This window comes from Candoia aspera, chromosome 7, assembly GCF_035149785.1.
Source record: "Candoia aspera isolate rCanAsp1 chromosome 7, rCanAsp1.hap2, whole genome shotgun sequence".
Taxonomy (NCBI): domain Eukaryota; kingdom Metazoa; phylum Chordata; class Lepidosauria; order Squamata; family Boidae; genus Candoia; species Candoia aspera.
This window is the reverse complement of record NC_086159.1, coordinates 30,154,639-30,180,624: the sequence shown is the minus strand read 5'-3', so window position 1 is coordinate 30,180,624 and position 25,986 is coordinate 30,154,639. Positions and strand designations below refer to the sequence as shown.

At 37.9% G+C, this 25,986-nt stretch overlaps 1 protein-coding gene across 1 annotated transcript in view; it reads left to right on the top strand.

Moving 5' to 3' along the window:
• Positions 1-25,986, top strand: part of ENTHD1 (ENTH domain containing 1) — a 53,021-nt gene that overhangs the window by 25,248 nt on the left and 1,787 nt on the right. The window contains exons 4-6 of the mRNA XM_063308828.1: positions 870-872; positions 4,467-4,557; positions 21,995-22,441. Coding sequence (XP_063164898.1) covers positions 870-872; positions 4,467-4,557; positions 21,995-22,441 — 541 coding nt within the window. The remainder of the gene's footprint in view (positions 1-869; positions 873-4,466; positions 4,558-21,994; positions 22,442-25,986) is intronic.

Sequence of the window (25,986 nt, the reverse complement as noted above, 5' to 3'; positions counted from 1 at the left end):
TATATTTCAATGAAGTGGCAAATCTTGGTTGTTCTGTCCAAATACAGTAGAGAGAAGTGCTTTTTCTCCAAGCAGGCTGCTTTTCCAGATAGGTTGTAATTAACTATAGCTGTGTTTTCAGCTCTGTGACAGTCAAATTCATCCTAACTTTTTAACACCAATCTTTCCCAATCAAAATGCACTAGCTTTTTACTGGCCCATGTGTTGTTTATCAGATAGCTTTTAAACTGTCACTTGAAAACAGAGCATTGACATTTCTGGTTCTAATTCCAATTCTTAAATCAGTGTGTCCTTTTCTATTTTCCATTCTTTTTGTTCAGATACATTCGCTGCTGCTTCTGTCTTCCATTATACTTCCTCGTTGAAATTGTTTGCCATTGTGCTTTTAGGAACTCCCATCTTCTTAGGCTTCTTTTCCCATTATCTGCTTCTGCCCTGGCATCTCAGTTATCACTGCTATGGGTTCATTAAAATCCAGTTTCTGGAACTTAAAATACATATTTGCTTATGCTCAGTTTTAATTTTCTAAAATCAAGAGTTTCAGCATTACATGGCCCCTTTCCTTGGTATTCTTGTTACTTCCATTTAAGTAGTATCAAGTCAAGAATCTTCTGGTGCCTTCCTACTTTCTCTGAAGGAGATAGTCATCACCAAACAAGTCAGGAACTTCCCAGTAAGACCATATTTAGCAGAGTTTATCTTCCAGCAGATATCAGGCTTGTTAAACTCCCCTATTACAATTATTTTATGCATTTTTAAAGGAACTGCAATTTGTTTTTGTTTCTTCTTCTTGGTTGACTTGGCTATACTAACTTTATTCCTCCAGATTCTCTCTACTGTCTCATCAAGTTCATTTTTAGATTTCAGAGCAGGTGTCAATACATTTAACAGTGTAAATCCTCCTTCCTATTGCTTTTATCTCTTTTGAAAACTTGTGTTCTGTACAATAGTTGGTGTATCCCAAATATACATAATGTAGTTAAAAAATAAATGCCTTCTCACCAAGTAGATGTTGGAGGAGGAAAACTGTGTTACTGTATGTGGCAAAAAAAAAAAAAATCTGGTAGCACCTTTTTCAAGTAACAACTTTTATTAAAAGGCATACACTTTTGGGAGTTGCAGCTCCCTTCATCAGATGCATAAAGTCACTGATGTAGGATTTAAATTGGGATGAATTTAATATGGGGAAATGCAGGGGAAGACAGGATGATTATGCAGATTCAGGCTACATGTGAAACAGATTACAAGAACGATATTAACAGTTGTGTTAAAAACCCATTGTTTGTTGAGACTTTCGGTTTTTAACACATTACAGTTGTTAAATTGATAACTTTATACCAGCATCCATATGTCAAATTGGAATTATGGCTACATAAAAACTGATATCAACTTCTTCTAGTTTATTTTTAAAGTAGAAAGTGTGGGTTGCCTTTCCACTCCATTTTGATAATCCACTTTATAAGTTAAAATACTTCATTTGGTTCAAATTCTCGAATGGCAAACTGTTGTATTTGTGATTGGTGAACTTGACTGATATATGCTAAAGGCAGACCAATGTTGTTTTGCATTGCTCTGTAGGTAGTAGATCTCTTTGGGTTCCCAGGCAAATCACTCAACACCCCCCTCCCCCAATTGGCTTCTCAGGTAAGAGAAAGGGAAAAGGAGGGTCACTTGGCCACTTCTTCCATGCTGCAGCCTCAGTGGACCTGAGACCCATCAAGGTGTCTTCTCATTTCCTCAGTCACCAGCAGTCTCTCCCTCTTCCTGCTATACCAATAGACTTGGGGGGATTTCCTCTCACTCTCCCATTCAGAGTAAGCTATCTGTGCATACAGCACTCTCAGCCTCTTCTCTCAGAAATATCTCCCAAAAGAATACACAAAAACATAGGTTATTACTAGATGCAGCAAAGAGTTAAAGAGTTTTTCTGATAGGATATGACTCTGAGGGCCCTGCTTCTAGGGCCACAACTGGGGGGGGGGCAAGCGGGGCATGTGCCCTGGGCGCCGCACTGGGGGGGCACCAAAATGACATGACAAAATAGTATTTGTATACTGAATGTTTTATTAATTTAATGTATAATAGAATAAAACTTGCTAACACCTCCCTCACCAACCCACGGGGGGGGGGGCACAGAATCCATGTTTGCCCCGGGTGACACAGGCCCCCTAATTGTGGGCCTGCCTGCTTCCAGCTCATGGTATTGCTGCTGAGGCAATGACTGATTTGGGAGCACAGCAAGGGAGGATGTAGTACAGCAGTGGCAGCAGCATTTCGCTCCCTCCGTCCCTTCTGCTCTTCTTACAAGATTCCTACTGGGGACCTATGCTTGGACTACCATGCCTGAGTTGCAAAAATTTGCATGATGGCTGCAAAAAAATACAGAAAATTCTCTCTGTCCTGTAGTAATCATCTGGATGTTTACAGCCCAGATCTTTGGTCCTACCTGTGCAATCAGGTTTGTTGAATGCGCAGGGCAGATGGCAAGGGGGATGCCTTGTAGCAGGCCCCTTATGCTACAGGTCCCAAGGTAGCTGTTTCTCCTGTCTGCTCTCTATTTATGCCTCTGGGATTGCTTCAAAAGTTGTGGTTTAAAAAGAGCTGAATACAATTTCCCCATAACTACATGTGTGGTTAAAGTGTTTTCTGTACCAGACTGAGCACTGCTTCTAACACCTGTTGTTTTTCTACTACAGAAAACTGTTCCAACCACTGTTTGAAACAGTTTGCTAAACAGTTTGCACTACGGTCTTCATCTTACTTCTGTAACTTTTGATTTTCTTACAAAGAGTAAAAAGAATTTTAAATATCTTCTGCTTGAAATGAAAAAAAAAATCTATCTCAGTTGTGCAACATTTGAGGATGTGAGTTTTTATGAACCATAGAAAATGTTCCAAGGCCTTCATGGCTGCTCTACCAAGTGTTAGCCTGTGGTGTATTTCTTGACTGCTTGTTCCTTTACTGTTAATGGTTGATCCTAAAAGGCAACAGCTCTCCACCACTTCAATATCTTCATTGCCAATTGTAAGAGTGGTTGTTCTACCTGTTGGCATTAGTTTGGTCTTCTTTATATTTAATTTTAGTTCAATTTTTTTCACTTTGCTCCTTAACTTTTATTACTAGAGCTTGCAGATACTTTGCATTTTCAGCTATGTAATCAGTAGTAGTAATGAATAGTAGTGTAATCAGCATAGGGCAGGTTATTAATGTTTCTTTCTCAGATTTTGTTTCTTTCAGATTAATGAAATTAAGATTTGTATACAAATGAATGTATGGTGGGCTGCAACCATCATGACTTGTATTATACAGATAGTCCTCACTTAACAATCACAATTGGGACTGGAATTTCAGTTGCTAAGCAAAGCGGTCATTAAGTGAATCCAACCCAATTTTATGACCTTTTTTGCAGCAGCCATTAAGAGAATCACCATGGGTGTTAAGTGAACCATGAGGTCATTAAGTGAATCATGCAACCGCATTGATTTTGCTTGCCAGAACCTGGCTGGGTAGGTAGAAAATGGTGATCACATCACCATGGGATGCTGCGATGGTCATAAATGTGAACTGGTTGCCAAGTGGCCAAATTGTGATCATGTGACTGTGGGATGCCACAACGGTCGTAAGTATGAGGACCAGTTGTAAGTTATTTTTTCCAGCACCATCGTAAGTCTGAACCATCACTAAATGAATGGTTGTTAAGTGAGGACTACCTGTAGTGACACACTGGAGCTTCATAAAATTCTGATGGTGTAGAGTAGAGTAGAGTAGAATAGATTACATGAGAGCAGTCTGAGGGCTTGAAGCTACAGAGATTGCCAAAATTAAACATTTTATTTAGGGGGTGAGAAAATCTAAGATAAGCATTCTCAAGCAGGAAATGTGTAGTTTAGTTATTCTAAAATGTATATATTTAATTAGAAAATTTATATGGCTGCCTAATTTAAGTGAATAATTCTGGGTGGCTAGCACAAATGAGTATAAAAACAGAACAGAAAAATACAATTAAAAGCAATAATAAAAGCCAGTCTTCCAGAAGGCTCACAGGACCAGGGCCATCCAGATTTCAGAGGGGAGGCTGTTGCATTTCTGGAATAACCAAATGATGTTGTGTAAGGAAGAACTTGGAAACCTGCTATCTGTTTCAAATTAATTTTCATTTGGAAGTCACTTTTGCCTGAAGGGTACTTAAAAATAAATAAAATATGTTCAGAACAAGTATTTTACATCTGTGGACCTATTTTTCAATAAATAATATCATTCAGTGATAGAAATATCTATATCTGAAAACAGGTATCATGTAGCAAAGCTGAAGCAGATCTTTGTATGAAACCCTAATTTTGATTCATATATAATGCAGTGTTTTCTGCCCATTTGGGTAAATGCTGCAAAATATTTCTCTTTTGTACATTCTTCCAATATGCTTTCTAACTTTTCCAAGACTAATTGCCATTTTTTGTCTGTATCAGGACTTGATCATCTTTAGCGAGGATGAATCCTGTCCTGAGGCTGTGCAGTCAACATTTCCAGCTACTGTCTGTAAAGAGGAATTGGCAAAAGGTACAAAGGCAGCTGCTAATAACTCCTGGAATACAAGTATGTAGAAAATAAACTTAATTTGTACTAAATCACATATTCAGTAGTAAATAAGCCAATTGAGAGTAAATGATTTATTAATGCATTACATCTATCTCCTCATTTTCCCTAAAGAAGCTCACATGAGGTAACTTCTTAGTTTATTCTCTCAGATGCAACCCAACGAGTTAGGTTTTGTTGAGGGAAAGAGATTGGTCCAAATCACAGGTGAATTCCATGGTTGCATGACAGCTTGAACCTGTTTTCCCCTGATCCCTGCCTCATACTTAACCACACAGAAATATATGGTAGGCTCAAACTGCATTAGATAAAAATGCTTTTAATACTATATATTTGGCTTTGAAGTTCTACAGTCAATCCATGTTGTACAGAAGGCTTGAGGTCATCCAAAAGCTAGCAATAGACTGTTTATTTACAGCATACATAAATGACTAATGGAATTTAATGCTTGAAAATGTTTCGATGATCATTAGCTTAGCTTGGCACATTCTGTGCCTTCAAAAATGGTTGCCATAGAAACAACAACAAAAAACCCAGGTAGGACTTCATCTGTGTGATGTTATTAATAGGGAAATAAACTGTTGGGAAGGTGAATTCAAAAGAGATAATTTTATTTTCATATCAGATCTTATGTCCTAGGAGACAAAGGATATTCGACCATAGATCTGAACTGTCCATAAAAAAAAATCTGTGGGTGATAGAAATAGATATATATAAATCAATGTGAAATAGAGCATAAATTCATCATTCTGAAGTGCAGTCAGCATATGGACTGGGAACCAAATGTTCATCTCCTCACTGCTGTGAATACAATAGCAAACACTCAAGCAGCATACAGTTGGAAAGTAATGGGTTTTACTGCATATTTTTCTGTAGTTATCTTGTCAAAATGATAATCACATACAAATTTGTAGCCTAAATTAAAACTGAGTTATTTCAGGACCAGATCTGCTCAAAATTAAGTCAATTTATATTGAAAATTGAACTTTCAGCTGGGCTTTGTCTATTCCCACATCTGCAAATATGTCTTTGCATGTTCTGCTTAAACCTAATGCAAGTGCTTCTGGTGGCTTGTGTCTGAATATAATTTAGTACACATCTTAGAGAGAAACTATGTAATATCAGGATGGTTCTCTTCTAGAAAGTGACAGTATTGTGCAGGGCCACAACTAGGGTCTGTGTCACCCAGGGCAAACATGGATACCGTGCCCATTTTGGCGCCCCCCCAGCACTCATTTTGGTGCCCCCCCAGCACTCATTTTGGCACCCCACCAGCACGGCGCCCAGGGCACATGCCCCAGTTGCCCCCCCCCTAGTTACGGCCCTGGTATTGTGTAGCATAAGGAAAAGGTTAAAATAAATTAGAAAAGTAATGATAGAAAATTGTAAACATAGTGAATGATGTCTTCTATAGACCTTTGAGAGACAGCCTCTCTGATGCAGGAGAAAAAAAATGCCAAGGCTGCTATATTCATTTCCATTTACAAGATTAGTTCTGAATTTAAACCTGCATCTAGCTGCAGTGCCTGTATACTAAATTTACATGGCATCTTTTCATCCCAAGAAAAGATTCACTTAAAACAACAGAACCATTTAAATCAGCGTAATACCATAAACATTATATGCCAATATAGTCATTCACCTCAATAGCAAAACTTAGCAAGAACAACACATTGTTACCTCACTAGACCCTTCAATGTCAGTGAGATTTTCTTATGTCTCTTTTTTTATAAGAATTTTATTAAGTTTCAAGCAAAGATAAAAGCTACAGAAAAACAAAAAACTACAAAGAAAAAAAGAAAAAAAGTGTAGAAACACAAGAGAAAAATTTTCAAAATTACAAAAAGAGGTGACTTCCGACTTTTAACAGCAAGGATATACAAGAATATTCCATAATCAATCCCTTACTTTATATTAAACCAAAATCACATTATTTCTATAAATCATTCCATTGGCACATTATAAAAATCACTAAATACAGTTGCTCCCTCGCTGTATATTAAAAGAAAAAAATATAAACCTCCTAATCAACTCCCCCCTCAAAGATAATATTTATTTATTTCCTTCCTACTACTATTCTACTTCAGCAAAGGATCGTTACCTTGTCGTGGTGCTGGAGCTTGAGCACCTCAATGATGCCATGAGCTAAACCGTGAAGGGCCACCCAAGACGGGAAGGTCATGACAGAGAGGTCAGACTAAATGCGATCCCTGGGGAAGGTAATGGCAACCCACCTCAGTATTCTTGCCGTGAAAACTAAATGGATCAGTACAACCAGAGATATGTCGGTATACCATCGGAAGATGAGACCCCCAGGTCGGAAGATGGTCAAAATGCTACTGCGGAGGAACAGAGGATGAGCTCAACTAGCCCCAGACGTGATGACGCAGCTAGCTCAAAGCCGAAAGGACGGCTAGCGGCCGACGGTGCTGGTGGTGAACGGCGAATCCGATGTTCTAAGGATCAACACACCATCGGAACCTGGAATGTAAGATCTATGAGCCAGGGCAAATTGGATGTGGTTATTGGTGAGATGTCAAGATTAAGGATAGACATTCTGGGCGTCAGTGAACTGAAATGGACTGGAATGGGCCACTTCACATCAAATGACCACCAGATCTACTACTGCGGACAAGAGGACCACAGAAGAAATGGAGTAGCCTTCATAATTAATAGTAAAGTGGCTAAAGCAGTGCTTGGATACAACCCAAAAAATGATAGAATGATCTCAATTCGAATTCAGGGCAAGCCATCTAACATCACAGTGATCCAAATATACGCCCCAACCACAAATGCTGAAGAAGCTGAAGTAGAGCAGTTCTATGAGGATCTGCAGCACCTACTGGACAACACACCTAAAAGAGATGTTATTTTCATCACAGGAGACTGGAATGCTAAGGTGGGCAGTCAAATGACACCTCGAATTACAGGTAAGTATGGCCTGGGAGAACAAAATGAAGCAGGACACAGGCTGATAGAATTTTGCCAAGACAATTCACTCTGCATAACAAACACTCTCTTCCAACAACCTAAGAGACGGCTTTATACATGAACTTCACCAGATGGACAACACCGAAATCAGATTGATTACATCCTTTGCAGCCAAAGGTGGCGGACATCTGTACAGTCGGTAAAAACAAGGCCTGGAGCTGACTGTAGTTCAGATCACGAACTTCTTCTTGCACAATTTAGGATCAGACTCAAGAGATTAGGGAAGACCCACAGATCAGCTAGATATGAGCTCACTAATATTCCTAAGGAATATGCAGTGGAGGTGAAGAATAGATTTAAGGGACTGGACTTAGTAGATAGGGTCCTGGAAGAACTCTGGACAGAAGTTGGCAGCATTGTTCAGGAGGCGGCAACAAAATACATCCCAAAGAAAGAGAAAACCAAGAAGGCAAAATGGCTGTCTGCTGAGACACTAGAAGTAGCCCAAGAAAGAAGGAAAGCAAAAGGCAACAGTGATAGGGGGAGATATGCCCAATTAAATGCAAAATTCCAGAGGTTAGCCAGAAGAGATAAGGAATTATTTTTAAACAAGCAATGCGCGGAAGTGGAAGAAGACAATAGAATAGGAAGGACAAGAGACCTCTTCCAGAAAATTAGAAACATTGGAGGTAAATTCCAGGCCAAAATGGGTATGATCAAAAACAAAGATGGCAAGGACCTAACAGAAGAAGAAGAGATCAAGAAAAGGTGGCAAGAATATACAGAAGACCTGTATAGGAAGGATAACAATATCGGGGATAGCTTTGACAGTGTGGTCGGTGAGCTAGAGCCAGACATCCTGAAGAGTGAGGTTGAGTGGGCCTTAAGAAGCATTGCTAATAACAAGGCAACAGGAGACGATGGCATCCCAGCTGAACTGTTCAAAATCTTGCAAGATGATGCTGTCAAGGTAATGCATGCTATATGCCAGCAAATTTGGAAAACACAAGAATGGCCATCAGACTGGAAAAAATCAACTTATATCCCCATACCAAAAAAGGGAAACACTAAAGAATGTTCAAACTATCGAACAGTGGCACTCATTTCACATGCCAGTAAGGTAATGCTCAAGATCCTGCAAGGTAGACTTCAGCAGTTCATGGAGCGAGAATTGCCAGACGTACAAGCTGGGTTTAGAAAAGGCAGAGGAACTAGAGACCAAATTGCCAATATCCGCTGGATAATGGAAAAAGCCAGGGAGTTTCAGAAAAACATCTATTTCTGTTTTATTGACTATTCTAAAGCCTTTGACTGTGTGGACCATAACAAATTGTGGCAAGTTCTTAGTGGTATGGGGATACCAAGTCATCTTGTATGCCTCCTGAAGAATCTGTATAACGACCAAGTAGCAACAGTAAGAACAGACCACGGAACAACAGACTGGTTTAAGATTGGGAAAGGAGTACGGCAGGGCTGTATACTCTCACCCTACCTATTCAACTTGTATGCAGAACACATCATGCGACAAGCTGGCCTTGAGGAATCCAAGGCTGGAGTTAAAATCTCTGGAAGAAACATTAACAATCTCAGATATGCAGATGATACCACTTTGATGGCTGAAAGTGAAGAGGAACTGAGGAGCCTTATGATGAAGGTGAAAGAAGAAAGTGCAAAAGCTGGTTTGCAGCTAAACCTCAAAAAAACCAAGATTATGGCAACCAGCTTGATTGATAACTGGCAAATAGAGGGAGAAAATGTAGAAGCAGTGAAAGACTTTGTATTCCTAGGTGCAAAGATTACTGCAGATGCTGACTGCAGTCAGGAAATCAGAAGACGCTTAATCCTTGGAAGAAGAGCAATGACAAATCTCGATAAAATAGTTAAGAGCAGAGACATCACACTGACAACAAAGGCCCGCATAGTTAAAGCAATGGTGTTCCCTGTAGTAACATATGGCTGCGAGAGCTGGACCATAAGGAAGGCTGAGCGAAGGAAGATCGATGCTTTTGAACTGTGGTGTTGGAGGAAAATTCTGAGAGTGCCTTGGACTGCAAGAAGATCCAACCAGTCCATCCTCCAGGAAATAAAGCCAGACTGCTCACTTGAGGGAATGATATTAAAGGCAAAACTGAAATACTTTGGCCACATCATGAGAAGACAGGACACCCTGGAGAAGATGCTGATGCTAGGGAGAGTGGAAGGCAAAAGGAAGAGGGGCCGACCAAGGGCAAGATGGATGGATGATATTCTAGAGGTGACGGACTCGTCCCTGGGGGAGCTGGGGGTGTTGACGACCGACAGGAAGCTCTGGCGTGGGCTGGTCCATGAAGTCACGAAGAGTCGGAAGCGACTAAACGAATAAACAACAACTATTCTATACATTCCTGTCTACTATAATACAGATCAAACTAAAAAAACATATAAATTGTCTGCCATTGTACTTGATAATACAACAATTTTAATAATCTTAATCATTAAACCCCAAACCAGACATTTATTATTATTTTTATTATACCTTAATAATCTTAATCCAAATAGTTCAAGATAAATGAAATCATCCAAACCCTAAAAGCAATCCAGATAAATATTCTTAAACCCTTATCCCACTTCAAAATAAACCAGAGCATTTACATATCCCCACAATTCGCACAGAGCTTTTTTCTTAAAAAAATCGAACAGCCCAACTGCCCCCCTCAAAAACTCTGACATCTCTTCAGGAGACCTCCCATACGTAATAACCCCTTCTTTTCCATGGCGTTCCATCAGAAGATCAATTTCACTTATGGCTTGCAACTCAATCTCTCCCTTTAATTTCTTCAACTCGACTATCCAATCTTTATCCAGCATTTCAACAGAAGTCCCAATCTCACTCTTAGAAAACACATTTCTATCACTGTTAAATTCCTCAGTTTCATACACAACATCCCCAACCAGATGACACATTTTAGACCTCATATTTTCCACAATGTCCTGAATGCCTTGCATAAAAGCTTGGTAGGAATCAGAAAGAATCTGTTTCAAATCTTGTTGGAAGTCAGAGAAAGTCTGTTTAAAATCCTCCATGTCTCAAGCAGTAGATTATGGCGCCCCCTAGGAGCTTAACCAGCGAAAGTCAAAGATATGAAAGAATTCTAAAGTGTGTTTACATAAGCAAAAGTGAGATATGCAGACAATTCCTGAAGGAAAGTAGAGGAAGAAAACTGAAAGTTCAAAACAGCCAATTCAACGTGTAGTAAATGCTAATATCTTCAAATTTAGTACAAAAATAACAACAGGGAGACAATTATTTACCCTCAATCCTCAATATTTGGATGGAAAACCAAGTCCAAAACTTAAAAAGATTTTTAAAAAAAATTGATCCCAAAAATAACGATAAGCACCAAGAGAACCTGCTTCTCCTTGCTGTAGAAAGCCTCTCTTAGGGTATGTGTACTTAAACGAAATATAAATTGGGTGATTTAGAAATGGGATGGCCAGACTTAGTGTCCCTTTAAGGCTATAGCATGGCTTGGAAATGGTGACATCCCAGCCTCCCAGCTGCTCTTACCAGTTGAACACGAACACTGTTTGCGATCTTCTGGCTGCAAGTAGCCGTCCAGAGGACAGATGGGGTGATTCCAGGTGTTTTCCAACCTGTCTGAGCCCCAAAAACTACCATGTTGTCAGTTCTGCCTGCTAACCTGTGGGCACAGCTGTTCAGTCTGCCATGTCCCCACTGGAAGTCCATGTTTTCTTATGTCTCAAGAGGAAGCCACGCTAGCCATTTTTATTGGGCAGGTATTCTATATCACTGATGTTTTTGTGTAAAGATCCATGCTGCATTTCTCAAAGAATAATAATAGTATGACAATCAAATGTCTATGCATGCTTTCAGGGAAACGCAGCTTCTGAACAAAAAACTATTAGGATGTTCTGAGTACATTGTTACTGTGAGTAATAGTAGTTGCATGTTCAGTTGAAAAAAAATTGTGGTGTGGAGGAGAACATTTCTTTCTCTTATACTATGAAACATTGATGAATATAGGCCAGTACCATCTCACTGTATTTATTTATTTATAATGGGACCCTGGGCACTTCACAATAAAAACAGTTAAAATTCAATAAAATCATAAATAGTATCAATAAGCAATAAATACCAGTATAAAATACAACAAAATCCAGGTGATGGCAGATCTAATTCAACCCATAAGGGGATAAGACCCCATTGTATAACTCTGTTTCTTTTCCATAAGAATAGGATTAAAATTTCATATAACATTATATAAAAAAGGGAGTGAAAACCTGACTTGCCACCTTGCTTGGGGAGGGGAGGGGGGAATAGTCAATCACAGTGGTGATTGGCACCATGATGTGGCCCTGAGGAATTTTATGGAGATTGTTTGTCCATCCGGGATTTTATATTTATATTTTTATGGTGCACTTGTTTTTATGATTTTAATCTCATGTTATTTTAACTGAATTGTAAACTGCCCAGAGTCGCTTGGCGAGATGGGCAGTGAAGAAATGTGAGAAATAAATAAATAAATATTCACTTATCTAAAGAAGATTACTGGTTTACTCTGTACAGACTTTCCAAACTCTGTTTCAAATTGTGAAAACTTTTATCTGTAGGCTAGATATATCTTTTTTAAAAAATAAAAACAGTATTTTTTTAAGATAGGTCAGGCATATCTTTGTTGAAAGAAGAAAGGAATTCAGAATTAGGAATTGCAAGCAGCAATAAGCCCAGATCATAACTGTCTTGCTGTTTTGTTAAAAAAGATATGTTCAAGACAATTTAACAATGTCAATGAATTTGCATCTTTCTTGAAAGAGTATGTTTAAATAATAGTACACATTTAAAGCAGGTAAGAAAAAAGAAGTAGTAATCCAGGAATATTCATCTTACCTGTTTTAAAACAAGCTCTCCTTGGAAAGAATTGTACAAGGGAAGCAGCTAAAAGACTGGAAATGCATCAGACTATTTTGAGATAATTTACCATTAGAGTTTTTTTTTTAAATCATGTACACTATAAGCCAAACATAAAATGTGAACTCAATATAGAGAAAAGTTAATGATAATCAGAAGCTTTAAGAAAGTTATGTCACGACTTAAAAGGAACTCACAAATACCTGCAGGGCTGCTGTGAGGATTATTCTAGGTATTTGTTGGATTATCTGTTGAATAATCTCACCTGTGTAGCCAGATTCCAACTCCAAGTGAATCTGAACAACTTTATAAAGCCCTACATGGCGTTGGGCAATGCTATTTGGCGGGGCCACCTTTCTTCCATTGTTTCTGCTCATCCCCCACATCTAGCAGAGGGGGTGTGCCCCAAATCCCCTCTGTTAAACCATGTCATCTTGGTGGACCCATGAGTTGTGTCTTCTCAGTGGCAGCACCTGCCTTGTGGAACAGCATCACCCTGGATATCCAGATAGCTCCAGCCTATCAGCCTTGTTTCCCCAGGCATCTGGGTCAGGAAGTTAGGCAAGCTCTGTTGTTGATGTGATTTTATGATTGGTATGTATTATCCACCTTGGGTGTCATGGGCTAGTGTTTGCAACTCTTGGGTTTTTAATCTTTGTGCATTGCCCAGAGTCACTACTGTGAGATGAAAGACTATTAAAATTATTCAAATGAATGAATGAATGAATGGGAGTACAACCTTACTTTATGCAGATGAAGAAGTTGCATATGAAAGATTTTCCAATTGGCTTGACAATGCCTTATCCTTCCCCTTCCTCACAATCCATAGAGGCAGCATATATATAAGAACTGAACAAAGAGTGTATGCTTCACGGTATGAAAAGTGCACAATGAATTCCTACCCTATAGATTGCGGTGGTTGTGGCGATCTGTTCACATATGAACATTGTACTCAGAAAGGTCAGATTATACCAGGGTGGCATTTTTCATATATTCCTCTATATCTTATATCTTTAATGTAACTAAATCATCCATTATTTAGAAAGTAAAATTAAACTTAAAATAAGTATTTCTGACTTAGTGAGCCAGTTTGCCCTAGTGGTTAAGGTTAAGTGGTTAAGACTGGAAGTGTGGAAACCTGAGTTCCAGTTCTGTTTTAAGCACATTAGTTAGTTGGTTGACCAGGGGGTGGCCACTCTGTCTTAGCACAAGGGAGAAGGCAATGGGAAGACACATCTGAAAACGCTGCCAAGAAAACTGCAGGGACTTGTCCATGTAGTTGTCAGGAATCAAGTCTGAAGAAAAAGAAGAAAAATTCTGACTCAATAATATTCATATGTTGAATGTTGGTTAAAAACTTCCAAACAAGAAAGGAATTTTACTTCGGTCAATGACTAGCATATAGCAAGATAAGATAGAGTAAAAATAACCAAATGCACAATCAAGGTATCTATATAAAAATGAATAAAGTGAATAAAGTATAACATTATGGCTTCCTAACAATAAGAGCAGTTTAATAGAACCAATTACTTAGAGAGGTAGCAGCCTTTCTTTAATTGGTTTGGTTCAAGAGGGGGTAGGCTTATTCCGAACTGATTCACATATAACAGATTTAGGTCACAAAAGTTTGATTTCTCTAAGTGTAATTCATTAGAAGCAAGTGTCAGATATGCCAAGTCTAATTAAAGATCCAGTTATAAGCCCAATGGGAAAGACAAGAAGCTAGCATAATTCCTGATTTTCCTCCTTTGAATACTCAGAAAATGAAGCTTTTATTTTGCATTGCTAAAATATGCATGGTATATTAACTTTCCTCTTGGTCTCTTCAGGGAAGACAAGGAACTGATAAAGATTTCAGTACTTCCTTCTGAGATTAGTGGAAAAGAAGAAAACTCAAAAATGCAGTTCTCTTTCATACTTCCTTAAGTAACATAATGAGCCCTGCTTATACTATTTACCGGTTGAGTTTGCAAGCCACCCCTAACTGAGGGTTCGCTTTTCCTTTGCAACACTCTTACCTACTGCCATTTGCAACCTGTAGTCTGGGAGGCAGATGTTGTGGTGGGGAGTCAATCCCACAAATTAAAAAAACCAAAACAAAAAAAGTGTAGGAAGAGAGGTAAACATGTGCATTGACACATTTCTTCCTCCAGAGCAAAGTGGCAATTGGAAAGGACCTCTTTTCCATTTATTTTTGTTATTTGTTTTTTTGCTATTTCACATGTGCCCCTGTGGGATTGCATATGGCAGCTTGAGACTGCTGGGTCTCTGTTGAATGGTAGACACAGGTTTTTCTGCACATGTGGTAAGACTCATTGCATGCTATGTCAAAACCGAATGTTTTCAGGAAGTGGAACACAAGAATCTTATTGAAATGGTAATTGTATCTTAGTATTGGCTCTTTCCTGATCTTCAGGTCAAGAAGTCAGCAAGAAATAGTTGAGCTTTCCCCTATCAACTCAATTAGTCTTGTTTGCCTCTCAAATATAGCCTTTTGAAACCTGAAGCTTAGGTAGAAAATGGAGTACGGTATATGGTTCTTGGTACTTTTCTCCCTTCTCAATACTGTGCTCTTGTGGGCTTCAGTGCTAGCTTCTCCTGTCACTACTATAAATTCCTCTATGCTAATTCTTAAAAAGTGGCTCAATTCCATCACTCTCCCAAGATATAACAAAGGAGACAAATGAGATCCTGCCAAATACCACCCATTTAGTCTTCTCTCTGTAATTAGTAAAGTTTATGCTAGATTTCTTTGCCACAAATTACAGGACTGGATGTATTCCGAGAACATTATAGTGCCAGAACAGACAGAATTTAGAGAGGGACATTCTACAATAAATCAATGCCTAATGTTATATCATTGGCAGAGAAATATTATAAACTTCTGAATGGAGCTCTTTTTGCTGCTTTTATCAACTTAAAGCCAGCCTTTGACTCCATTCCCCAATAAAAACTTTGGAGGAAACTAATTCAACACTGGATTGTTGTGGTCTTAATTTGATTATACAGTTAAACTGTGACACCACTACCAAGGTTAAAGGCAATAATTCTGGTGATCTGACGGAGCCGATCCCCACCCATAAAGGGATTAAGCAAGGATGTATATTAGCAGCCCTCTATTGTTTAATCTTTACATTAACAATATTGTTAAAGCCTTTGCCAATCCAGATTTCCATCCTCCACCCCTCAACCATTGTCCAATCCCCATTCTTCTGTATGTGGATGATGCAGTTATTATCTCAGTTTCAAAAACAGGAGTAAAGGTCTCAAGGAGCTTTCAAGATGCTGTGATATAGAACACCTAGAAATAAACTACCAAAAAATGAAAGTTCTGTTTTTTTCCAGAAATACTCTGAATCCATTAAGCTGATGATACCCAATTAAACTTCTCTGCCCCTGGCAAATTAAGCAATGCTGTGGATGTCTTATCTTGGTGTCTGGAGCAGCCTTTCTCAACCTTTTGACCCTGGAGGAACCTTTACATTTTTTTTCAGGCCTTGGGGAACCCCTGCACTTTCAGGCTCATCTATAGGCCAGAAGTTAGAAAATTATTATGTTCGTTTCATGTGTAGGCCTATATATATGCATTAACTGTGTTCTTAAACTAAAAATAAAGAATGAAACTTGCCTCTTTAATGTGAAGTTGCTCAAATTTGAAATATTTTTTAAAATGAATTGTGATCTCTCAGGGAACCCCTAGTGACCTCTTACAGAAACCTAGGGTTCCATGGAACCCTGGCTGAGAAATCCTGGTTTGGAGGCTGTGAGGGTCTGGATGGGGAACAACAGGCTTCAGCTGAACCCCAGCAAGACTGAGTGGCTTTGGGTTTAGGGGCCTGCCAGTTTTAGGACTACGCCATCTTTGGTGCTGGATGGGGTTGTACAGCCCCAGACAGACCCGGTGTGCAATCTGGGGGTCCTCCTGGACTCATGACTCCTGCTTGAAGAGTAAGTGGCAGTTGTGGCTAGGAGGACCTTTGCACAGCCTTGTGTTGTGCACCAGTTATACTTGTTCCTGGATTGGGGGGCTCTGCTCAGTTACTCATGCTCTAGTCACCTCCTGATTGGATTACTGTAATGCATTCTACATGGGGCTGCCCTTGAAGAGTATCCAGAAGCTTCACCTGGTGCAAAATACAGTGGTTCAGGCAGTTATGTGTGCTTCTAAAACAACACATGTTATGCCTCTGCTCCACGAGCTGCATTGGTTGCCAGTCTGCTTCTGGGTCCAATTCAAAGTGCTGGTTTTACATCTCATCCTATCAGATCCAGCAAGAGAGGCATGCTGTGGGTCCTGACTCCCAGGGAACGACACTTGGGTCCGAGGAAGTAGGCCTTCTCTGCCATGGCGCCCACCTAATGGAACATTCTCCCCCCTTCCCAAAGTGAGGTCAGCTCCATCCCTCCTTATTTTGTCATCAGGCATCTCAGGGGACCAGTGAGATCATGAGGTGGCTTTGTTGCTGATCAAATCTTGTGTGTGTGTGTGTGTGCTTGTGTGTGTCTCTGTGTTTAAACTTTTAAAATATGACTGTGTTTGGCATGTTATTGTTTTTATACTTTTTTGCTGTATGCCATCCTGAGTCACTTCTTGTGAGATGGGCGGCCATATAAATTTGATAAATAAATAAATAAAGCTGGTCAGTTAATGGCAGACTAATTGAATAGGTGAAATCGTTTAAATACCTAGGTGTTCCCTTCTAATCCTCCACATTCTGGGGTCATCAAATAAGAGAGTTAGCTATGAAAGCTTAGAAAGTATCTCCAGGGATCAATACATTTACTAGTTTGGTGGGGGGAACAACTTTGTCCCTCCAGCAATTAAACTATTGAAGACCAAAGTCCTTGGAATGCTGCCATATGGATCTCAGATGTGTATTTACAAAAAATTCTGAATCCTTGAATGTATACAAACAAAATTATTTAAATCAATAGTATACAGTACATCCCATACTTGACTTCTAATGCCATTACAAGATTAGAGCTAGGTTGCATCTCATCTGAAGCCCTGGAAAGATTATATTGTCTAAGATTCTGGGCAAAACAAATCATTTGGGGAACCTCATTGGTACATCTTTTCTATAAGATATACATCAATCTACTCTGAAAAAACAAATAGGCCAAGATCTGAGACAGTGTGGACTGTAAATACCAGCCCTGCTTGCTATAGGCCTAGAAAAAACTTAAGCAGAGGGTATAGGACTTAGACATTCAGGTGGAAAGAGCCAAACTTTTTCATCTCTCATACAGACAAATTGCTTTCTTCCCTTGCTTTCTCCCCTTGGACACTCCCCAATTACTTCTATAAGATTCTCTATACCCCACATAGAAGGGTCTTCTCCCTAACTCGTATAGATGCTCTCCATATGAGGGTGAGAGCTGGTTGATATGCCAACCTTCCATATGAAGATTGGGTATGTATCTGCTTGAATATAGAGGCTGAGTCTGTTTTGCACATCCTTTTAAAGTGCTCACTGTACTCACACTAGCAATCAAAGCTAATATAATATATCTTGAGTCTGATAAACTCCACTCATGACAAGGAGACTGAGGTGTTCTTATTAAATGACCAGTACTTGGGTGTTTTGAAGGCAGTAACAAAAAATTTATTTATAGCCTTAGCTTATAGAAACCGTTTGGTCCCTTCTATGCAATGTTAACTTTATAGGGTTTCTCCCTTTTAAGTGTGTGTGTGTGTGTGTGTACTTATATATGTACAAGTATACTTATATGTGAGGGACGCGGTGGCGCTGCGGGTTAAACCGCTGAGCTGTCGATCGGAAGGTCGGCGGTTCGAAACCGTGCGGTGGGGTGAGCTCCCGTTGCTCGTCCCAGCTCCTGCTCACCTAGCAGTTCAAAAACATGCAAATGTGAGTAGATCAATAGGTACCGCTTTGGCGGGAAGGTAACGGCGTTCCGAGTCGTCATGCTGGCCACATGTCCCGGAAGTGTCTATGACAACGCCGGCTCCAAGGCTTAGAAACGGAGATGAGCACCGCCCCCTAGAGTCGGACTCGACTGGACTTTACGTCAAGGGAAACCTTTACCTTTACCTATACTTATATGTATATCAATGGTGTGCTTTAAATTCTGTGACTTGGTCTTGGACTGTAAATAAATAAATAAAGTGCTCTCAGATGTCCTTGTTCCTTATCACTCTGAGGATTCTTTTATCTGTCTGAAATTTGTACTTTGTAACAAGTTTTTGAATAAAACTGGCATACCGATTTCTGGGAAGAAAACCTCTCCTAGATGATTAGCATTTAAATAGGACAGATAGCCTTTAAAGCCTGTATTATATTCACTAAATCAATGTTCAGTTTAAGCAAGAAAGATTTGAATACAGTATTATTACAGCTCATAATGACAGATATATAAGTGTAGTTCCACTGATTGGTTATAAGTCATCACATGAAGCTAGCTTTAAAATAACAAGGTATCTCCAGGTCAAATTAATTTTCCAGGGGCAAAAATTTACAGCAGATCATTGGGCATAATTATAAGACATAGTTTACTGTAATGGTAGAATTGTCTGCTTTTTAATTTATTTCCTATTGCTTTTTAATAATAATAATAATAAAAAAAGAAAACACAATGATAATACTGATGGAGATACATACATTGTCATAGAGAGGAAGAAAAAAAAGAAACATACAGTAGTATAATATGTCATTATAGCAGTAACCAGCTACAATTCTATGTATACTTATCCAATAGAAATATTATTAAAGGACATATATATTTCTAATACATTTATATGACAATCATTTTTTTAACCTACTGTAATTTGTATAAATGAGTCCCGTATTTCATTATACTATTCCATACAAAGTCTATGTCTATAGGCAATCTGCTCATAAGTGGCAAGCACAATCAGGTCTTTAATCCATTGAGTAAATGGGGCCATACATTTATCTTTCCAATGCTGCAGTATCAGTCTTTTAGCCACAGTAAGGGCAATTACGTTGTCCAGTTGTCAAGTTCCATATACTAGATATATAATTCAAAAGAAAATTATCCTCTGAAAATCTTAGCTTTTGTCACACAGTCAGATTTATATGGTCCACTACTTTCTCCCAAAACTTAATAAGTATAGGACATCGTAAAAACATGTGTTTTAAAGAAGCATTGTCTTTATTACATCTCCAACAGAATGTTGTCTTAGACAATCCTTTTCTATACAAATGTAATGGAGTCCAATACATTCTAAATATTATTTTTGGCTGTATAAGTCGTAGTTTAAGGTTCATTGACACTCTTGCTATAGAAGTTTTTGCATGGGAAAAAGGATCAAATCTTTTTTTTTATTAGACATTCCATTCCATAACATTCTGACTGACATAATTGTTTCCAGGGATACTAGAGTTCTATTGTATTTAGATCCTAATACTGTCCATGCAACCAAAGATGCTATATATGTATATTCCAAAATTGCCCAATTTGGAAAGTTAACACCAGTTGTTGGTTTCCAGTATTTAATAGTTGACAATAGGTAAGCTTGATGATATAACTCCAGATTTGGAAAACCGACTCCTTCATTAATTGATAATTGATAATTTCATTTTCTGTAAAGATATTTTCAGAATCAACCCCATAAAAAATTTCTAAACAAATAATTTATTTTCTGAAAATATTTTCCAGATATTTAAACAGGAATTCTTCTCAGAATATAAATTAATCTGGGAATAATATTCATTGTGAGAACATTCACTTTTTCTCAAAGGGTGAGGTTTAATGACTCCCATCTATCCATATTTGAAGAAACTTCTTTATATATTTTATTTATATTACATGTTACTGAGTTATATCTTTTGGTATGCACATATCTAAATATTTAATGCATTTGGTACAAATATGGAATTGTCTACTTAACTGTATTCATCTATATATATGGAGAGAGAGAAAAAAATGAATAAAATTAATTAATTATCTCTTCCCATATCTTAAGAACTGTTTCCAAAGGATTCATTGAAGGTTGGGTAATTGCCATGTCAGAACCAATGTTGTTGACAACATGTCCTCTGAGATCCCAAGTATAACATTTTGGAGCCACTAGAAAATTATATTACACACACACACACACACACCCGTGCACACACAAACACAAAGCACATGACCCCATCTCATACATTAAATTTGGTGAATTGTAATTTTTTTAAAAAATAATTCCAAGATTACATTTTCTATATTCCTAAAATCACCATGGTTCAACACCATGGTTTATACTGTAACTTTTCTATCATGCCCTGAATACCCCCACCTCCTTCTTTACATTTTTAAAAAAATGTAATAGCCAAAGTGAAAAAGAATTCCATTAAGTTTCCATTAAGAGGTATTTTGTAGCTTTTGGAAGTTTTAATAAAGTTATTCTGTCAACCTTGATTTCTTAAATAATGGACCAATGTGGCAGAAATATTTTATAGATAAAGTCTGCAATCTTTTAGCTCCTGGGAAAGCATCCTGGAGACCATTAGAAAAATTCAGTTGTGGAGTCCTTGGTGTTCTCTGAGCCTTGTTGTTTTCTTGCAGACGTTTCATTGCCAGACATTGTTTCATTGCAACATCTTCAGTGAGAAGAGGGAGTGGGCCTTGCTCTCAATTTATATACAGTGGCTTGCCCTGCTTGTGTTGGTGGGGGTGTTGTTCAATTGTTCCCTCTGTGTTAGAAAGAGATCTTAAATCTTAAAGGGAAAAAAAGTCTGACGTTTCCTGTTCTTGATATTTCCTCTGTGGTAGAACAATGTGTGCATGTATGAACTAGTCAAGCATTTTAGATCCAGGAGTTTTAGCCCCTACTCCTCCTGAGATCAGGTTATGGTACATTCACCTTTTCCTACCTGCTGCCTGCATTCTGCTTATGCAGACATTTGCCCATGACATAACAAGACTAGCAGTCCTTATAATGTCAATAAAGTAGTAATAGATAGCTAGCAAGCATGATAAAATAATACAGATCACTTAGATAACAAAATGATTAGTATATGCCCTTTTACCTTTGAAGTGGCAAACTAATTTATCATAGACTTTAAAAATTGAAGATAAAATAACTGGTTTCTGTTTTCCTTTAAACATGACCTTCAAGTTTGCACATTTGTTCTGTTCTAACTTCCAAATTAGGGTGATTGCAATTTTGTAAAGAAACTGATTTATATCAATTCCTCACCTTTTCCATATATACTGTATATCATAAGTGTATTTCTGTGTCACCCCTTGTACTCATGACAAGTGTACACCCTTTAGCTGAATCCATGCCTGTTCTTGTATGTTATATTTAATAATAATATCAGATATAAACCTTGAAGAAGCTACTGCAATCTTGATATTTCATCTAATAGTTTAGCCATTAGAACGATTTCTGGTTACTTAAAATATTCTTAAAATACTATCACTGCTTGAAGAAGGATAAGCATTTTCATTTTTATCTGCTGCATGTATGAACTTTTATTATGTTTTGTATTATTTCTGTTGTTCTTAAGTTTTATTTTAAGTCACCGTCACACAATTTGGTAATAAGGGAAACTATGATAATTAAAATTATTAACCATTAACTTCTAATTACAGGTACTGTTTTGAGTCCATCAGAAAGAAATCCACTCCCTTTGCACAAGTGGGATTCAGGCAGAAAATTGAAGAGTTCTGTTGTTTCCAGAGTTATGCTGAAATCTCCTCCAAGGAGGCCATCAAGCGTAAATAGTCATCAAGTTGCCACAACTTTGCTTGATCTTTGGTCATCCAGTCCAGAGGATTTTGTCGCTATTAACAAACAGGAAATCCCCAAGTCTGATTTGGCTTGCTGTCATACCAGGGCCTCTGTTGAGACCATTTATAAATCTCCCACCTTTCAAACCTTCGATCCTCTAGGAACCCCTATAACAAACACCCTGAAAACCTCTCCAGCTTCTCAGCGGTACTATGGGCCTAGTGTAGCTAGCTTGCGAAACCTCCACTTTTTAACACCAAGCATTGTAGAGGCAGCTGGTTTGAGTGATCATACCACCCCCAGACCAGGTGAGTTTCTCATTTCCATGTCTAACTATGGCTCTGTGGCTCCCATTCTTGCATTGTAGTTTTGCAAAACCATCATGCTTTTTAAATAATACCTAGAAAGCTGGCTTTCACTGTATACACATGTTGAAAGATTGCTTTGGCTACCTAGCTCTTCTGATAGTTATTTTATAATACAGTAATCTATTTGTATACAGGTAGTCCTCACTTATCAACTGCAATAGGGACTGGCTACTCTGTTGCTAAGTGGCATGGCTGAGATAGATAGATAGATAGACAGACAGATATATCAGCCTATATATGTATATATGCATGCCTTTCTATATCAGCCTATATATATATGCATGCCTTTCTATATATATATGCATCCCTCACCATCACCTGGGCTTCTTTGTCTTTTGATGGAAGCAAGCTGTCAGGGATCAGCTTTTTCTTGGATGCAAAATATTAATCAAATGTTCAGAAGACAAGGAGACAGCCACTATTATCTGCAGTAGCAGATGGAAAAGATTTTAAAATGTGATCTTCCTTGAGCTGTATGGCATAAATGAGGATACACATGAGCTAGATTTCTCCTTATATATTTGGTTTTGTAATTATTTTGTAGCAGGAGAGCTCCTGCTAAATCAAAAATAGGAAAAGTTTCGCCAGGCTAAGCCTCCCAATAGTATCCCCCAAATCTTTGAACAAGCCCAACCCTGCTGTCCTTTATAGGAGTCTTGAGTAGTTTTCCCATGCTTATAGTTGTCTTTATTTATTTATTGGCTTATTGTTGGGCTATGTCTTTAATATGTATGTTGATGAAAGCTGTGGTGAGTTGGGCAGCATCATACATTGGATGGATGGATGGATGGATGGATGGATGGATAATGGCTTCAGGCTTTAGGTAGGAATTCTGCTTATATTCAGGAAACTCAAAAGCTGCATTTGCTCTTTATGAGGACTTCCACTTAAATAACTTAGTTTACATTTATTCTGTAAATAAATATGTAAGTGTTCACAGTGTAAAGCCTCTCTGTCAAAGACTACTGTAGTTGGACTGCAGAAATCTGGACAACCACTAGGTGATAGCAAAGACATACTGTAAAGGAAAACTAACTCTCTGTTGCCATTTCGTGGTTGTTTTGATTTTTGCCACCCGTATATAGTAGTATGTTCAACTGAAATAGCTATGAGGTCAACCCTGATTTGAAGAGGTTTAATGGCACCTTTCTAAAGTTATAATAGTAAATATTAGACAGGAGTAGCAGCCAATGTAATATGTAATAAAGTGGCATGGTGATTGTAGAAAGTCTCTTTGTTTAAATAATAAAAGTACTTGAAAAACAGTAATATAATTCTGCATTTTAACTGAATTTACATTCAGATGACTTGAATAATTAACAGTTTCTCAGTCAGAATTCATGCATGCTCTCAAGGCAAGTACAACTCTGTCTCCACAATTATTGGACAAAACTATGCAATATTTTAAATGCATGTATACGTTTAATTTGTCTTCTTGTCTGCAGACAGTATTTCATTTGTAGATTGTAAGGCCTTTAGTCTATAAGTTATGAAAAAAAAAATCTAAGCAGTTTTCTAAACAGTTAACCATGTAAAAGATATAAAATAATATGTTAAAAGATATTCATTTCCCCTATTAAAGTGTTTAATTCAATGAGTGCAAAGCTACTTAAACTAAAGAGACAGTTTAGCTACTCTTATGTTAATGTTAATGAAAAGTTCCTTTTACATTTTCAGTTACATATATTGATGCTTCTACTGTTTCAATGTCCTTGCCTCACCTTTGGCCTCATCCCACTGCCTAATAACACCTAGGGCTGTGTTTGGCAGTTTGGTGCCCATTTATGGATGTGTGTATGAACATCCTGCATCATATACTGCATATGTGTAATGGGGGCAGCAAACCTGCTTTCCTGCCCTCATTGTGCAGCCCAGCTTATAGATGTAGTTTTCCTCATCCTTGTAGCTTGTTTAAGGAAGCTGTGTCCCTCTACCTATATACAGATGGAATAATGTATATATACATTATATACAGATTATATATATATATATATATATATATATATATATATATTATACATTATATACAGATGGTATAATGTATATACAGTATACAGATGGTCACTCTCTCTCAGCCCAACCCACCTCACAGGGTTGCTGTTGTGAGAAAATAGGAGGAGGAAGGAGTATTAGGAGTATGTTTGCCACCTTGAGTTATTCATAAAAATAATAAAGGCAGGATAGAAATAAAATAAATAAATAAATAAATAAACCTTCTCTGACTCCAGACCCGGAATGCTCTGTAAATAGTTTATAGGGTAAGAATCTTCCATAGATGGTTGAGTATTCTGCTAATAATATCTCAAAGAAAACATGATTTTTTCAAAAAATAAAAAGCAGTAGACAAGACTGTAGATTTATTTAGCTTAACAAAGAAAATTAGATATTAGTTGTTACAGCTGTTGTTATAATAACTATTATTAGAAGGCCAATATGGTACACATGACTCCTCCCAGTCAGTTTTATCCCAGTCTATCCTGAAACATATCAGAGTGAGAGGCAGTGATTCTGCCCTCCCCGCCCCTGCCCTCGCCGGTTGAGTTTTACAGCTCATTGAGATTTCAGCCTGGATCAAACCCAAAGGACTCTACCATACAAAAACATCTTACAATTACTTTTAAACAATTTGCTTGTTTAATTCCAGTAGACTTGAATCTCTTATTTCCCCACATGTGAATGGGGAAATTCTGGCAGAATTTCAGATACTAAACAAAAGACCTGAATTCTAAAAAGTAGATTTTTATAACCAATGCTTCTTAACATCACATGTTCAGTAAACTTGTTTCTTTTCCCATGCTGGATATGATAAATAACAGACACACATACACATACACACAATTTAATGCCATTAAGGTGGTTTCCTAATTTGCCAATGCTGTGCAGGGATATGCACTGTATGTTATATTTTGGTCAAATAGTAATAATCTTTTCAGACTTTTTAGAAAATCATGCAGTGATACTAATTCAAACTAAGAGGATAAAGTCTGCATTTTAACAGTATTTTTTTAAAGTTTAAGTGTCGGTGATGCTTATTCTAAAAGAATAATGTTCACAGATCTTGAAAAAATGGAAAATAGTTTCTTTTAGTGCAAGGAACAGTGAAACACTTAAGTACTTTTAGATTCTGAATTTCTTTGGTGGAATAAATTATTTAAATGATAATAATGTATTTCTTCATTTACATCAAATATTAGTAAGCTAACTATGCTGCCTTTGGAGCATTCTTACTTGCCCTGTTGAGTAGGGGTCTTGAATATCTTCCCTTACATGTTGACTGGACAGCACTTCTGATCTCAGGCTTCCACATCATTGACTTAATCAGAGAAAGAGGAAGTGGTGAAAGCACTGTGATTCAAATCAGTAATTCTTTAATTATTTTAAAAATAATTTTATCAATATCCTTACTTAAAAATTATTATTTTGTCCATTATTGTTCTACATTTCAGTCAGCTGTGGCACATGAATCTTAGGGCTGATTCATATAG